Source organism: Carcharhinus amblyrhynchos, chromosome 4 (genome assembly GCF_965287045.1).
Source record: "Carcharhinus amblyrhynchos chromosome 4, sCarAmb.v2.hapA, whole genome shotgun sequence".
NCBI lineage: Eukaryota > Metazoa > Chordata > Chondrichthyes > Carcharhiniformes > Carcharhinidae > Carcharhinus > Carcharhinus amblyrhynchos.
Window position 1 is genome coordinate 39,319,796 of NC_137327.1, and position 15,052 is coordinate 39,334,847.

The 15,052-nt window shown below is 38.5% G+C and overlaps 1 protein-coding gene across 3 annotated transcripts in view; it reads right to left on the reverse strand.

Annotated features, from left to right (window-relative positions):
- Positions 1-449: 449 nt before the first annotated feature.
- Positions 450-15,052, reverse strand: part of aktip (akt interacting protein) — a 35,089-nt gene continuing 20,486 nt past the window's right edge. For all 3 annotated transcript variants that reach the window (XM_080187005.1, XM_080187003.1, XM_080187004.1), the window contains exons 2-10: positions 11,298-11,391; positions 10,471-10,679; positions 10,018-10,082; positions 9,813-9,913; positions 7,620-7,708; positions 6,701-6,799; positions 5,716-5,823; positions 1,930-1,990; positions 450-1,459 (exon numbers count right to left, since the gene is read on the reverse strand). In XM_080187005.1, coding sequence (XP_080043131.1) covers positions 1,352-1,459; positions 1,930-1,990; positions 5,716-5,823; positions 6,701-6,799; positions 7,620-7,708; positions 9,813-9,913; positions 10,018-10,082; positions 10,471-10,679; positions 11,298-11,339 — 882 coding nt within the window. In that variant the 5' untranslated portion in view covers positions 11,340-11,391 and the 3' untranslated portion in view covers positions 450-1,351. The remainder of the gene's footprint in view (positions 1,460-1,929; positions 1,991-5,715; positions 5,824-6,700; positions 6,800-7,619; positions 7,709-9,812; positions 9,914-10,017; positions 10,083-10,470; positions 10,680-11,297; positions 11,392-15,052) is intronic.

A 15,052-nucleotide genomic window follows, 5' to 3' on the forward strand; every position in this document is an offset into this window, starting at 1 on the left:
GCAACAGGCTCAGATTTTTGGGGAAGTTGTCAAAAGGCAGGCAGCTGGGCAGAGAGAAGCAGGGCACTGAAGAGTACAGGAAAATGAAAGCCCGATTTGCTGGTGTTCAACAAAGAACAATGCAGGTTGAGGTCAGGAATACGAAGGGGAAAAGGGAGAGGCTTGATTTTGAAGAGTGGGGCTAAGGATAGAGAGAAACATTGAAAAGCCAGAAGTTAAAAATGTTTTTGAAAAGTTAACCTACCTGAAAGATAAAAAAAGGTTGCATAGGAATGGAAGATAAAGTCAAGAATTGCATTGCACCACCATCTGGTGGTTAGCACATGCAACTGCAGCCATGAAAGACTGGAACAATCTTTATGACGCTAAGCAATGTGGCCTAGGCAAAAGGATTGGTTACATGGGACTTTAAAAGAACATGCCATGACATATTGAAATATACACAGACAGACAGTTTAGCTTGCTTTTATTTTAAGGGTTAAACCATTATGATACCAGTTGCTCGGCCAGCAACTACTTCCCCTTAAATGTGCCCCAATATTGGCAATGTGACAAAACAGCATTTTAATGTATATAATTATGCTGTGTTACTGCACAAGATAATTAGAACATGAAAATGTCTATGTAACAACATTGTCTTCTTTGAGTTGGACTACTTTGCACATTCATACATGGCATATATAAAGAACAGTGAAATTACAAAGCATGAGGCTCACTGTACCAATCTTACTTTAGCATGGATCAGCCTGCCCAAAATGTATATCTAATGTCACTTTCTGCACAATTTCTGCCTCAAAAGTGCCAATTGTAGGGTCCAACAAGCTATGTACGAAATTTATACACCAATATATTTACATAAGACCCAAATGACTTATGAAAACAGCTAAATACTGTCACACATTATGTAAAATGCATTTGATTTGAATGGATTATTGAATGTCTAAACTCACACCAGCCCCAAAACATGAAAAAAACATTTCTACATCATAACAGTATGACAAATCAGTGTCACCATGATGACATACCTAGTCAATTCAGTTCGTCACCCTAACGTAATTGATAGTTGTATTGCCAAGATTACCTAGGTAATAGATAGAGGTATCCAAAATGCAGGTTTTACAAACTTTCAGTTAAAAGTTGAACTTGAATACAAGTTTAAAATTTCATAATCTACACAAAAGGAACCCCATCTTCAGCAGTTTTATTATATATATATAAAACTTTTGTTTTTACAGTCACTGCTAAAATAAAAGTTCAACATTTGCACCAACAGGAAACAGTTATATTCCAATTGACCTGGTCCATGTGTTTCACAGGTAGAAAGTGCCTGGTGTGCTGTTGATCGGAAGTACTAAGTTTGCACGGTGTTTTCATCTTTGCTGAAAGGTTGTGTTGAACCAGGCTTTACCCAGGAAAGGCCAGCCATGTGCGTGCTTTTGGTTTGATCATCCGGCTTCTTCTAGACAGGAAAATTTGTAAAATGATCTATTAAACTTCGGCATGCAGAAGAAATATGATGGTAGCAACTTAGCGATGCAGATAGTAGAACTGGTGCCATATGACATGAATAAATTTAAGTACAACAAATTTTACAACTAGATCATCTTTTGTGCAACAGAAATACCCCAAGGCATTTTACAAGAAGGGTACATGTATAAAGTGAGTGAAATAAATGAAAAGAGATAAAAGCAAAGGGGAGGGTTAAATTTAAAGTTGTTTGAAGTAGGGAGAGGGTTAACAATAGAGGGTTGAAAAGAAAAAAAAAGTATTAGGTCAACAATCTTCATTTGTATAGTACGTTCCGTTTAGTGAAATGATTAAGGCACATCACAGGAGCATTATAAAACAATAAAGGAAACATGAGAACAGGTGAATGAAAGTTTGATCAAAATGCTTTTGTTTCCTACGTCAGATATGAAATGAATTTACCTTTTGAGTTAACATCTTCTCTCTGGCTTCTTCATGTATTGCTGGATTCCAAGGTGAAAAGCTTTGTAAGAAAATAGGTACAAGTTACAGCCCACTTTTCCCACCATGCATATGAAAGTCAGATTTTTTTTCCTTTGAATTCATTAACTCCCTGCTCAGGTAAATTCCACAGGTACTGAACATCCACGAGTAACTTTTCCAAGTAGTCATTCATCAAGTGAAAGCTTTAATAATGGGGAAAACTATTTGGACGAGATAGCATGGCAGCCAATTTTTCTTCTAAACTTGCATCAAACCCTATTCACCTATCACCCTTACGCTCACTGATTTGGATTGGCTTCCCGTCAAGCAATGCCTTGATTTTTAGATTCTCATCCTTGTGTTCAAGTCCTGCTATGTTCTCACACTTCCTAACACTATAACTTCCTCCCCAACATTAACTTTCATACCTATACTCATCTAATTCTGGCCTCTTGAGCATCACCCAAGTTTAACTGCACCACCACTGGTGGCTGTGCCTTCAGTTCGCTATTCCCTGAGCTGCTTTCTACCTCTCTACTTCCTTTCTTTCTTCCTTCAAGACACTCCTTAAAACCTATTACTCTGGCTAAGCATTTTGTCCATAGAAGAATCCATCGAATCCCTACAGTCCATAAAGGAGACCATTTAACCTATTGAATCTGCCAGCCCTCAAAAAGAAAAAAATGATTCTACCTAGGCCCATACCACTGCCCTATCCCTGTAACCTCATGAATTGATCCTAACCCAGCTGCACATCTTTGGACATTAAGGAGCATTTAGCATGGACAATCCATCGAACCTGCACATCTCTGGACTGAGAGGAGAAACCAGAGCAACTGGAGAAACCATACAGTCACTGGGAGAATATGCAAACTCCACAGTCACCCAAGGCCAGAATTGAACCTGGGTCCTTGACACTGGGAAGCAGCAACAGTGCTAACCACCATGCCACCAATCCGGTTTAGTGTCATTCTTTGGTCTAGAGTGCCATGAAATCCTTGGTACACTCATTATGTTAAAGATACCAAATAAATAAGTTGTTCATTGGCAAACCCAGAATTTATTACTCATCCTAATTGTCCTTAAGGTGGTGGTGAGCACCTTCCTGAACCGCTGCAATTGTATTGGTACACACAAACACACACACGTGCTTTTAAGAACATAAGAACATAAGAAATAGGAGCAGGAGTAGGCCATCTAGCCCTTCGAGCCTTTAGGAAAGACGTTCCAGGATTTTAATACAGCGGTGGTGAAAGAATGGTGATTTGTTTCCTAATCAGCATGTTGTGTGACTGAGCAGCATTTGCAGGCATTCACATTCCCATGATCCATTTGTTGCCCTTGCTGGCAACAGTGTTTCCATGTACTAGCTGCCCATATCCTGCTAAGTGGTAGCGGTCATAGACGTGTAAAGTTCTGGTGAAAGAGCCTTGGCAAAAGGCAGATCATCTTTCAGATGGTACACATTGCTACAACTGTGCCTATGGTAGAGGGAGTGAATATTTAAGGTGGTAAGCCAATCAGCTGGACAGCTAAGTTCTTGATGTTGCTGGAGGTTCATTTGTCTAGGCAAGTGTTGAGTATTCCAATCACTATTCTGACTTGTGCCTTCTTGACGGCGGAAAGGTTTTGGGGAATCAGAAGCATTACATGCTGCAGAATTCCCAGCCTCTTAACTTGCTTTTTTAAGCCGTGGTGTTCGTTGGGCTGGTCCAGACAAATTCCAGGTCAATATTGACACCCCAGCAAAAGGTTGTTGAAGGTAGATTTTTCAACAATGCCTGGACCAGCCAAATGAACACCACGGCTTAAAAAAGCAAGTTAAGAAGCTGGGAATTCTGCAGCATATAATGCTTCTTCTGACTCCCCAAAACCTTTCCACCATCAAGAAGGCACAAGTCAGAATAGTGATTGAAATACTCAACACTTGCCTGGACAAGTGAACCTCCAGCAACATCAAGAACTTAGCTGGCCAGCTGATTGGCTTACCACCTTAAATATTCACTCCCTCTACCATAGGCACAGTGGTAACAATGTGTACCATCTGTAAGATGATCTGCCTTTTGCCAAGGCACTGAACTTCAAAGGGAGATGGTCAGGTTCTCTCAATGAAAATGGTCATTGCTTGGCACCTACATGGCACAAATGTTACTTGCCATCTGTCAGTCCAGGTCTGAATGCTTTCCAGATCTTGCTACGTGTCATAAGATACGAATTAGGAGCAGCGGTTGGACACTCGACCCTTGGATCCTGCTCCACCATTCACGGCTGATCAGACTGGAATCTAGGCTCCATGATCCCATTGATCTCCAATTGCCCTTCACTCCCTTGTTTTTGAAGTATGTGTCAAGCTCAGCCTTAAAAATATACCAAGACTCTGCTTCTATCACCTTTTCAGGAAGAGAATCAAAGATCAACAGCTCTCAATATGTCCTCATTTGTCTTCAATGGATTACTCTTTTAACTGTCTAAACAATTTTTAAAAGACAAGATTGTACCCACCTCTACTACTATCACTGGAAGCTTGTTCCAGGCACTCAGCACCCTTTGTGTGTGAAAAAATTGCCCCTCTGGATCCTTTTTTATCTCTCACCTTAAACCTATGCCCTCTAGTTTTAGAGTCCCTCACCTTTGGGAGAAGATATGGAACTAGAATCTCCCCCAGGAGAAAACAACTTCTCCCTGTCCACCCCATCAAGACCCATCAATAACGTTTCAATAAAGTTGCCTCTTACTTTTCTAAACGTGAATTTTTACAAGCCCAGCTTCTTCAACCTTTCCCCATATTTCCCACTGGTTTCAATTTTGTTTGGGTCCTTGGCGCCACACTTGGTCAAAGACTGTCTTGACATCAAGAACTTATTTTCAGATCATTACTGGAATTTAGCTCTGTGTCTCTGGGTTAAAGTCTGGAGCCAAGTGGCTCTGACCCTCACCAGACACTTATACATTTGGGTTATTAAATAGTAATGACTGGGACAACTGGTTGTGTGCACCTGTTTAATATGGGAAAAGTGTAATTCCCAAATTGCAGTTCTTCTGCTGCTTGCCTGAAGAAAAGCAAATGTCTGATTAAAATCTTTCCTTAGAAATAAGCCAATAAAAACTGATTCTTTTTAAAAAAAGGGAGTCGGAGCAAGGCAACTTCTTGCGAGCTGTCCTCAACACACCCTCTAATTCCATCTTTTACTCTCATTTCATGCTTTTAAAATTTAACTCTAACTCCCTTAAACTAATGTTATATTAAGCTGATCTTTCTCTTCACCCATCTGTAACTGCAATACTGTATTCTGCTCCTTGTCTTTCCTTCTTCCCATGTACTCTGAGAAAGATATGTTTTGTCTGCATAGTAAACAAGAAGCAATACTTTTCACTGTATTCCAGTATGTGTGACAATAATAAATCAAATAAGTTAAAGGTCATGCTTAACAGCAATTTTTACACTAGTAAGTGAAGTGCTGACCCAAGTGTCTAGCTTTATCAGGTTCTATCTAATGATTGAAAATTATTCATATCTGGAAAAAAAAACTCAAAACCCTAATCTTGAATTTCAAGAAGTTTTATCAAAACCTTTTGTTTGACTAAGTAAAATCAATGTGTTCTTGCAGAATGACACAAATGATCACGATATTCATGAATACGAAGCCAGAAGTTACATGAAGCATTAAACACATCAAAAAGCAGGTTAAACAGACACAATAAACACCATCTTATTGCAAAGTTATCCCAGGTAAGTCGGTTTTAAAAAAGCTCAGTGCAGCTTACCTAATTGCATAAGGGTCATCCATTTTAGGTTGATCAAAGAGATGACTGTTGCATAGTTTCACACTATCAATTACTTTGCTTTTGAATAAGTGGATATCTTTTTCATATCTGAAAAAGAATTTATAAATTCAGTTTGACAAACAAGGTGGCTTCTATCAAACAAATCTTGAAAAATTGAAAGTCAATGCTTAAAAAGTTGTGGTGTTTGCCTTAAAAGTTATAATTTATTCATCAAACAGAGACTTTCCAGATTTCCTATAATAGTTCTTCTTGTATTGCTTACAGAGAAAGGCAAAAAGATTGTTTGTGAAAATACCAACCCCTGATTCTCAGGTGAAGTTGCAATTGTCTTGAAGTGCAGTGAAAATTGATAGTTGCATTACAGTTACGGCAAGATGTCACCATATTCTAAAGCATCGTTTCAATTCAACAGTTGGCCAAATCTGGCTATTCTTAGTAAAAAAAAAGTGTTTTTCAGAAAAAAAAGATGAGGTACATCAATATCCCATTCATTGGTCAATTTTTTTTCTATAAAGAAAAATATTGCAGATTCTCATATCTGAAATAAAAAAATTGCTGAAAAATCTCATTTTGTTTTTAAAACTTGGTAACTGGATGAAAGCATCCTGGTTAGGCTGACTAGCCTGCATCTGCTCAGTATATCTCATGTAGCCCTATGAATAGCAATGACCAGCTTGCTCATCCCACTCATACTCAAGTTTACTAGATAATATTTACTTACTGAAAATTGTTGCAATATTTTTGTAAGTTTACTGTAAACAAATTTTTGAAAACTATAGTTCAGCAAACAGTACAGAGGAAAAAAATTAACAAAGTTCATTATTTCAAGCTACTCATTTCAGTTATTCCTAATGGTAGTCATGAAGGTGGGACTAAACCAACAAGTCAGTTAACGAGAGCACCATTTTGGAAGCAAGACCTTAGAACTAGGTTTTTTTATAAAAGCACTTTTATTTTTACTCACAGTACTGCAGCTTCAGGGTTCAAGGGATTAACTGTATCGATCTTGTAGAATACTCGACGAGCATACATCAGTACCTGCCAGATGTGATTATGATTCCGCCTATGGGAAGAACATGCATCATTGCAAGCTAGCATTGAATAATTTATATTTGCCTCTTCTACAGAATCTATCATGAAGTAGTGTGTGGAATGGGGCAGATTTCTTCAGATATTTACACATATTGTTGTGGACTGTGTGTGCAACCTAGTTTCTGTCTTGTTTTGGGGGGGGGGAGGGGCGGTGAGCATTGGCATCAATATAAATGAAGATGCGTTTGAGTGAAACTGGTCTTTTGACACCTTGGTTTAGCATCAGAAATTTAAAGAAACCATTTTGTTAAACCTTAGACAAGATTGTTTATGAAGAGCCATAACAATCCCCTTTGAGACCTTTTTAAAATAGATCCATCAGCACTACAAGTGAATCTTTAAATTAATATAGAAAAGTTCCAAGGTACTTCACAACAGCATTATAAAGCAAAATCAAACACGGGGCTACAGGAGGTAATATTAGGGTAGATGCCCAAAGCTTGATCAGAAAAGTATATTTTAACAAGCACCTAAAGCAGGAAAAAGGTAAAGAGACAGAAGGGTTTACAGCAGGAACTCCACAGCTGAAGGCACAGTCACCAATCACGCAACAATTAAAGTCCTGGTCGTGCAAAAGTTAGACCAGCAGATATCTTGGTGGGTTGCTGGAGGAGATTATAGAGATAAGGAGCAGGGACCAGCAAGGAATGCATTGGAATAGTCAAGTCCAAAGGTAATAAAACACACAGGTGAGAGTTGTAGAAACAGAGTTGAGCAATACTAGGGATGGAAATAGACGATCTTAGAGATGATATGGTTATGTGGTCAGAAACTCAAACTGATGTACTAACCTCCATTTTGCAAATGCTCTTTTTACATCCAATTCTCCTGTAGTTGGATCTACGAGTGGATGGAAGACTGGCATGTCAAACATCAAGCGCTAAAACAATACAAAATATAAAAGATGAAACATTGGAATTTTTAAAAAACTCTTCTGAAGCTAATGTTGCACTTCTTATGGAACCTTCCTCCCTCCCAAGGGGCAAATTTCACATTGCAACTATGGATCGAAGATTGGAATCTGCTGAGATTAGATACTGGGGTTAGAACAACCTTGCTTTAATGGCTGATCTCAGCAGTTAGTTCAAGGTTCGCAGAGTTTCAGAAGAAGTAGGTGACTTCTTCAGGGATTATGTATGTTGAATATACAGCAGCCAATGCAAATCTGAAACAGTATCATATGACCTCCTGGTGGGGAAGCAAAAAAAAAGATACAGGGTTTCATTGCTTGGATTCTGTGCCTCAGGTGTCAGACTGGATTCAGCACAAAGTTACAGTAGCTTTCACATTATATGTACAGCATTGAAAGATTCCATCAAAGATCAAGCTTTTGAACACGGCAAAGTCTGGCAAGAGCATTAAAATTCCTGACCTGAAATACATTTTTTTTCCTAAAGAATGCCAAAAAGCTTTAAATCCAGTCAAGAATCACGTTAATGAATGATTCTGCAGATACTACAATTTTCCACTTTGCAGAGATCAATTGCAACACATATATAACTTGAGATGACATGTGATATACCTCTACTACAATTGTTCAGCCCTGGAATTGGATCAATATTTGAATAAGTACCAAAACCTAAGTACAGAACAACCTCCAGAATCGACTGTCACATCATGCATGTGGCTTTGCAATAAGCTCCATATACTGCATCCAATATGATACTCAAAGTTGAAAAGTTCTCAAATAATCCAATAAAATGAATTGTTCTAAGATCAGGCACTCTGATTGGATATCCCAAACATTGGATATGATGGGACATCCATCTTGATTGGATATCCCAAGCACATTTCAGATGCCAGTTGACTAAACTCTGCAAACATGCATACTTCATTTAATTCATTCTTGGGACATGGACGTTGCTCGCTGGCCAGCATTTATTGCCCATCCCTAGTTGCCCTTGGAGGGCAGTTGAAAGTCAACCACATTGCTGTGGCTTTGGAGTCACATGTAGGCCAGGCCAGGTAAAGACAATAGATTTTCTTTCCCAAAGGATATTAGTGAACCAGATGGGTTTTTCTGACATTTGTTGCATGGTCATCAATAGATTGTTAATTCCAGATTTTTTTTAAAAAATTGAATTCAAATTCTATCATCTGCCACAGCAGGCTTTGAACTCAGGTCCCCAGAACATTAGCCGAGTTTCTGGAATAATAGTCCAGCGATAATAACACTGAGGCATCACCTTTCTCATACATACAACTCTTAACTTCATTTGGAAGAAATCACAGGAATCAGTAGCATTACCTAAATTTGAAACAACACAACTGGTCCCTTGCATAATCTTCATTTCTTAGTTTTTGTTTGAAAAATATTTAAAAGTATTTCACTTACCAACTTTTCTCTGCCTCCCAGTACTATACAAACCATTTTAGAAGTAGGCCCCAAATTGGAAATTAAGCCCCTGACTGGTGGAAAACTAAAGTACAACTGATCTTCAGGTTTAAATGTGTAGATCAACATAGCTAGATTACAATCACAACCGGAGTAACCGCTGACAGATCTCAGATTAACAGACCTGCCACCAGTGGTCAAGATAGTTCTTCCTAATGCATAAAGCAGCACTGCAGGATGGAGAACACATTCACAGCACCCCAAAGGGAGTGGGGGAGGGGGAAAAATAGAAAGAGAGAAACAAATGTAGTCATTTGAATGAGTGGAGGAAGAAATAATTTTTTTCTTAACTGCAGTCTTGCTTACTAAACTCAGACAAGTTGTTTTGTTCCTTACTTTAGCTGATTCTGGGGAGTAAAGAAGAGCAATATAATCAGTTGATTGGAGAAGATGATGATCAAAGTGTCACTTTGTACTTTTCAAATAAAACCATTTTAAAAATATACACAGCATTGGTACCATCTACTGCAAATTTCTCCGTAGCTTAGTTTATTTCATTATGTTTACCATAAATCAATAAACATGAAGATGTAATGTGCAAAATTTATACATTCTAAAAGGAAATAAGTGATGAAAGAATATAACTTACAGGACAGTCTCCATCTGGGTAGTTGTCAGGGATATAAATAGTAAATTTAAATACACCATCCTGATACAAGCCATGTCTTATAAAGATCACCCCAAACCACACTGAAAAGAGACATATAAAATGATTAGTTTCCAAAATAATTTGCAAATCAGAAAATGGATGAAAATCAAAACTAGTCTTGGATTACATAAATGGTGGGACTTACTTAACGCAGACCCATATGAAGGTTGTACATAGACTCCAGGCAATTTCTGCTTTACAACCAAGGTGCTACAAAACAGAAAATCACGCAGATGCAAACGTTTCAGGCACAGAATTATTTCCACTTGTCAACAAGATCAAATGAACACCCAAACTGCGAGGTTAATAAACGTCCAACTCCGACAGGTTAAAATAGGCTATTCTAATGTATGTTCAGGTTTGCCTTCAAGGTGAGGCATCAGGCCTACGCTAAAGATCCAGGTGAAATTTAGAACACTGCCCAAATAGACCACAAGACCAAACTTGCCATAAACAACCATTCTCAACTGAATTTCTGCTACCTCACTTGTGAATCTCAGCAGGAGGGCAAATTAAAAGTTTATGAAACTGAACAAAGCACACAATACATAATCTGCACATTGGAACCACATTGACGATAACAAGAGCCGCTACTTACAATTCAGCAAGGAGAGAATATTCTAAATAGAAGGGACCATATGATGCATGTGTTCCATTAGTTGACTGCGTAGACGTGACAGGAGAAATGGGTTTAGTCACAGGAATAGCATTTTTTGGTATAGAGGGCAACTGTTTCTTGGCTGCCGAAGAGCGTGGAGGGCTGGCCTTCTGTTCCCCAGACAAACCTCTTTCTTCACTGTCAGATTTCTGTAAAACACATGGTTGTTACCATAGGAAGGTGGATTTTAAACTCTCAGGCATTACTTTAAAATGCTACAGGTGCATTGTATTTAAAAAATTAAAGGAAATTAGCAGCTCTAAAGGTTGGACAAACAAAGCAGGACACGAGCATATTCCTGGAGATGGGAATGGATGAAATATCTCCATCAACCCTCTCACGAGCTCATCGCAACAGAGCCAAGGATAACACAGGTGGTAACTTCAAAACAGGCCAAAAATATGCAGGACATTTATGGTGATGGATTTTTAGCCAGATCACTAATCCAGTTAGGATAAGTGTGCAGTCCCAAGGGAGATTTGTTATATGGATCCCACAGACTATCATCCAAAAGCTCAGAGGGTACTGTCAGCAATTCAAAAAGCATCTCACATAAAAATTCAGTCATTTTAGTATCTGGTAACATGTATAAATCCTAATTAAGCTTTTCACATACAGAAAAATTTGCACAAGACAGAAATATTTATTCATATTTTCAAATACTAGACCAGGCTTTGTGCATTTTCTGCTCTCCTCCAAAACAAAGGCAGCTCTTAGACAATTTTTCATTCTTATGAATACATTTGTGAAAAATGCTTTTCTATTACCTTTCGACTAGAACTTGTAGACATACTCCAGAAAGGGTTCATTACTTGTAGTCAACCGTACACCTGCTTGAACTTCTCTAGTCCACTTTATATTCTGGAAGAGAATTTTTGTATTAACTTAGGAGCCAAAGCTTTAGAAATTAAGAGTTTCAGGCTATAATTATGAATGAAGCACTTCCACATGCCTCTGGTTTCAAATCTAGATACCAAAGTAGGAATTTGAAAAGAGGCACTGCTCTCAAAGTGCACTTGAATGAAGAGCTGAATGCTTATCTTCCTGCAGTGAAGAGAACTCTTGTCCCTCAGATTCCAATTTTTTTAAAAAGCTTAAGATTTATATTAACGAAAAGGTGATTTTCTAGTATTTGCTAAATCCACAATACACAAGTATGAGGTGGAATTAAATATTCAGAATATGCAACTTTCTGGTAGCTTGCAAATGCATTAACATTACGATTGTTGTATTACCAACGTTCAAGAGACTTTATCCAAATTAGGAACACCTTAATAACTTCCTTAATATTTTTCTCCCCTGGCAGTGGGGCAACTTCAAAAGATACACCTATACCAATCTTAAAATTTCCTCCTAATCCCACAGCACACCCCAGCACCATCCCATCCACAATCCCAGCCATCCCAACAAGTTCTCCCAGAGGGTTGTGTTAGCCAAGTAGGAAAATATTAAGAACTTTGCAATAGAAGTCTCAAATTAAAGTCAGTCAACAGAATAAGGCATCATCAATCAGGCTTAAAATTCTCCCTCGTAAGAGCAAACCAGTTTCCTTGGTATTCCAACCAATTTTTTTTTAAAAAGCTTAAGATTTATATTAACGAAAAGGTGATTTTCTAGTATTTGCTAAATCCACAATATATACAAGTACGAGGTGGAATTAAATATTCAGAATATACAACTTTCTGGTAGCTTGCAAATGCATTAACATTACAATTGTTGTTGTATTACCAATTAAGCAATGAGAATATCACATATGGCCTGATACTAACTGCAGGAACAAATCTACTGAATTTGCATTTATACTGAGTCTTTCACAACTATCAATGCTTTTTATAATCAATTAAGTGTTTTTGAATAGTATTGTAGCAAACAGCAAAAACAGTTTAGAGCAACGGCAATACTGATCATATAATCCGTTACATTAGTTGAGTGCCAAATCATCCTTACTAACTCATCTCAAAATAATGCCATGGTATTTCAACTTTTGCTTAAAGTATACAGAATTGGAGCAGGACATTCATGACAAGCCTATTCTGCTTTGCAATGAGATAATGGATAATCTGCATCTCAACTGTGACTCACCGTGGCTCTGAAACTGTTAAAATGCCTCACAACAATTTCAACTCTTTCAATTAATCTCATTCTTTTTGAGAAAGTGTTTCAGATTTCCCCCACCACACTACGATGCACTGCTTCCTACCATTTCTGAAATGCCTAATTCTAATTTTAAGATTACGTTCCCTTCAGAGCTCTCCCACCGAAGGGAGTACTTTCTCTCCCAACTAAAAGCTTAAAATGGGACTTTAACTACCTCATTCAAATTAAGGCATCACTAACAATGCTGAATCACCTCAACACTGCAGTGAAATATCACCTAGATTGTGTGCTCCATAGTCTATTATGGGACTTGAACCCAGAACATAATAAAACTCTGAAATACTGTCAATTAATCTAGAAGTCATGATGTGGACATGCCGGCGTTAGACTGGGGTAAACAGTAAAAAGTCTGACAACACCAGGTTTTAGTCCAACCGATTTATTTGATAGTAAACTCAAGCTTTCAGGTTAGCCCCTTCACCTGACGAAGGGACTAACCCGAAAGCTTGTGAGTTTACTATCAAATAAATCGGTTGGACTAAAACCTGGTGTTGTCAGACTTTTTAGTACATTAATCTAGAAAACAGATGCATACAATCTGAAAACTATTGCATTGTATCACTAGCATAGCATGCCTATTTTGTAACATTTGCTAAAAATACGTAGCTTTACAAATGAAAGAGTGAAACCAATACAAGTGCACAGATATAACATTAAAAGGGAATTGTGAAATAAAAACAGAAAGGCATTATGCCTAGACAGCTTTTGGCAGAATTACAGTATTGCTGGGAGAAAGGCCCCTCTCTGGGAGTATACTATCAGCTTCATAAGGTTACTGAGGAAGCAAATGTTTTGACATCTTCTAACAGCTGGCAATATTCTTTGCATGGTCAGCCAAGCAATGTGATAATCATCTGGCAACCTAATTAGATACTTCAGATACTTAGAAACAGAAGCTGGATGCAAAAGCAAGCAACGCAAGATTTATTTTTGAAAAGACCTGCTGACTCCAAAGAAGTTTTGTCCATTTTGAACTCTTAGGAGTGAACTGCTGCACTTAATTCTATACATTGTTACAATCAGGTGAGGGGGTGGGGTTTGAATGGCTCCCTTCATTTCTCACTCCTCGTTTGACTGTAACAAGTTTGTTTCAAAAAGACATACTTGCCATTTCAGAGCATGTTCAAATGTTACACAATCATAAAAGGTACAGAGTTTCTTGATTTGAGAGGATAATTTTTTATTGTCCTCTTGTTTATTTTTAATCCAGCCTAGGTAAAATAATAAACTACACTCTGACACAGATTACAGAACGAGAAAGGATTAATTGATTGATCAAGAGTCCCGAGAAATAAAAGGCATATACAGTTTATGCAGGTTGGCCATCCTCATGCTGAATTCAGTGGCCCAGCTGCTTTTCCCCCAAATCAGGAGATTTAAAAATGTAGACAGATGATTGGTCAGTTCTTCTGGAGCTAGGAGGGCTAGGGTATGGTTCCTTTGAGAAGTCTTTATCTGCAGCACCTCAGTAGTTACGATGAGCAAACAGCTGGAAAGCTTCCAAGTTGGACTGGAGGAGATGAGAGGAAGGAGGAACCCCACCCAGGTGTTCGTCCTTCAGCTTCTTAGCTATTGATGCAGTGCCAGTAATGCGTATTATATTAGTTGCACTGCAGCAACTCACCCATGCTCCTCCTACAGTACCTTCCAAATCCATGACCTTTACCACCTGGAAGGACTAAGGGCAGGAGATGAACTTTAATATCATCGCCTGCAACTTCCCCCCAAGCCATACATCATCCCATCTTGGGATTATAAATTGCCATTCCTTCACTGTCAGAATCAAAATTTTGTAACATCCTTCCAAACAGCATTGTGGGTGTATCTTCACCATATGGCCTGCAGCAGTTCAAGATGGTGTTTCACTATCACCCTCAAGGGCAATTAGGGATGGGCAATAAATGCTGATCTAGTCAGTGATGCCCATTTTACCACCTCACCCACCTAAGGCTCGCAAGATCCTGTCAACAGAGAATGCCATTTTGTGAGCCACGGCCACCCCGATTCTGGGGTGGGAATGGTGGTAAAATTCCAGCTATTGTATTCCAATTGTAACTTGATTAACAAAGTCTGAGAATAGTCCTCCGAGCCAGGATCCAAATGGATTAGATTTGATGGTACATTTCCATCTAATTGAGTGCTCCCAATGCTGTGCTAATGGAGACAGGATATATGGTTTATTCAGATTCCCCCAAAGTCATTGTTTTTGATGGGTTTTTGCTGACATGGAGTCTTCTTCTCAATGGGTTGGAATGTGGGGGGGTGGGGGGTACAGGGATGTAAACTGTGTAACCATCTTCGACTGCATGTTAAAGCCACACTTTTCAGTTGATCTTTAAAAAGTCAGCTTCCCAGCCAGGATTTA